General features: G+C 58.5%; 1 protein-coding gene across 1 annotated transcript; it reads right to left on the bottom strand.

The window, feature by feature from the left end:
• Positions 1–438: 438 nt before the first annotated feature.
• LOC115910542 (histone H5) lies at positions 439–1,374 on the bottom strand. The gene has a single exon (XM_030960777.1). The coding sequence runs from the start codon at positions 1,208–1,210 to the stop codon at positions 587–589; it is 624 nt and encodes a 207-aa protein (XP_030816637.1). The 5' UTR covers positions 1,211–1,374; the 3' UTR covers positions 439–586.
• Between the last annotated feature and the right edge of the window lie 654 nt (positions 1,375–2,028).

The following is a 2,028-nucleotide window of genomic DNA, read 5'->3' as shown; positions in this document are numbered from 1 at the left end:
TCCCTGCCCCAAAAGTCCCTGCCACCACCCAGCTGTGCTGAGGCAGCTCCACAGGCAGGCAGGCAGCCCTGGTTATCTCCAGCGCCAGCTTGACCTCACACCCAGCAGCCCAACATTCCTCACCTCATCCCCATGGTGGGGATCTGCAGCACTGGATGAGGGAACAGGGACTCCTTTTTCTCCTCCAGGGAAGGCCAGGGCTTTCTTCTGGCTTCCCCACCAATGTGTTTGCCCAGCCCCAACAAACATGTACCACCACCCCCCAGGAGCTGGGACAGGACCAGGAATTGAATCTTGCACGACCCCAACAGGCACACGGAGTCACCCATCACTCCCAACGCACAACAAGCAGTCCAGCATTAATAAAACCAGCAGACACACACAAGAAATTTCTGAGATAGCAGAATAAAAACTCAGACCAGTAACACTTTAAAATTGTTTTTTTCATTCATCAATTGCCTTGTTTCAGCTATTTCAATTCATGAATAGGGCAATTCTTCATAAAATGCAGTAGAAAGGAGCAAAAACAAAGGCAACAGCTATTTACAGAACCAATGGGGAGAGTACCGAAACGCCTCTAGACTTCTCACTTCTTCTTGGGCGACTTGCGGACACCGGACTTGGCTCTGGATTTCGACCGCCTTGCCTTCTTGAGTTTGGACGCCTTCAGGGACTTGGACTTAACAGTCTTTGGTTTCTTGGCTTTCTTTGGGCTCCTTGACTTCTTCCTGGCCTTCCTGGCGGCAGACTTGGGCTTCTTGGCCGGGGACCTGGCTTTCCTGGACCTAGCCGGCTTCCGGGGCGAAGTGGATCTCCTGGCTGTCTTCTTCCTCTTCCTGGAAGGAGACCTCTTCCTGGAAGGAGACCTCTTCCTGGACGGAGACCTCTTCCTGGACGGAGACCTCTTCCGCTTGGCTAGGCGGAAAGAGCCGGAGGCACCAACTCCTTTGGTCTGCTTGAGGACTCCGGTGGCCAGCAGGCGCCGGATGGCCAGCCTGATCTGGACGTCGGCGTTCTGGCCCACCTTGTAGTTGCTCTTCACGTACTTCTGGATGGACTGCCGGGACGCGCCACCGCGGCTCTTGTCAGCCCGGATGGCCGCCTTGATCATGTCCGAGTACGAAGGGTGGGCCGCCGGCCGCCGCGCTGAGCGGGCCCGCTTGGGCTTGGTGGCCGGAGCCGGTGGCAGTGGGATCGGGCTGTCGCTCATGGCGAGTGCTTCGTCCCGCGATGCCCGCTATGCCCTCGCGGCTGGAAGCGTGGCCCGCCCGGCCTGGGACCCCCGCCCCGGGGCGGGGAGAGGCTGGAAGGGAGCGGTGGGTGCGCGAAGCCGCAGCAGAGCCGGTGCCGCTCTGCCCCCGCCGGTGCCCCCGCCGGTGCCTCTGCGGCCGCGCCCGCCGCGGGCTCCCTTTAAAGCCGCGGTGCGGACCGCGGGGAGGACTGCCTCGCGTGCGCCGCCCGTGTCCCCGCGTGTCCCCTGCCACGCCCTGACCCGACCCACCGGCAGGGACAGTGCAGGGACACTGTGGAATAAATAACAGTATTTGGGGGAATACGTGGTGGGGACAAGGAGGGACACCAGTGGGATCAGCGGGGGACAGAGATGAGCGAGGACTTGTAAGGGACATTTAGTGGGGCACTTAGGTACAAGGTGCATTTGGAAGGATATCGTGTAGGGACAAAGAAGGACACTGTGGGGGACACTGGGGACACTGGTAAGCCAGGGATATTCAGAGCAACATCAAGAGATGCAGAGGGACACTTAGGGCAGACACAGGGACATTTAGGGGCAACACAAGGAGATGTGCTGGAAAAATATCAGGGGACAAGGAAAGACACTATGGAATATATTAAGGGAGCAAGAAGGGACACTAGAGAAGACATTGGGCGTGGCACCAAGGAGAAAACGGGGAGCACTGGGCACAAGTCAGCTCAGCAGCAATACACCATGGCCAAGTGCCACTACTCCATCTTCTGCCCCTTTGCTCTCCACTAGGTGCTTTAGGAACACCAGCTCAGCCCTTGCAG

The sequence above is a fragment of the Camarhynchus parvulus genome, chromosome 1A (assembly GCF_901933205.1).
Source record: "Camarhynchus parvulus chromosome 1A, STF_HiC, whole genome shotgun sequence".
In the NCBI taxonomy this organism is placed as follows: Eukaryota; Metazoa; Chordata; class Aves; order Passeriformes; family Thraupidae; genus Camarhynchus; species Camarhynchus parvulus.
Note: the sequence above shows the minus strand (reverse complement) of the source record. Positions and strands in the feature narration are given on the sequence as shown.

Bases quoted from the DNA above. Each gene is read 5' to 3' on its own strand.
- LOC115910542 (XM_030960777.1), bottom strand. From the start codon at position 1,210: ATGAGCGACAGCCCGATCCCACTGCCACCGGCTCCGGCCACCAAGCCC.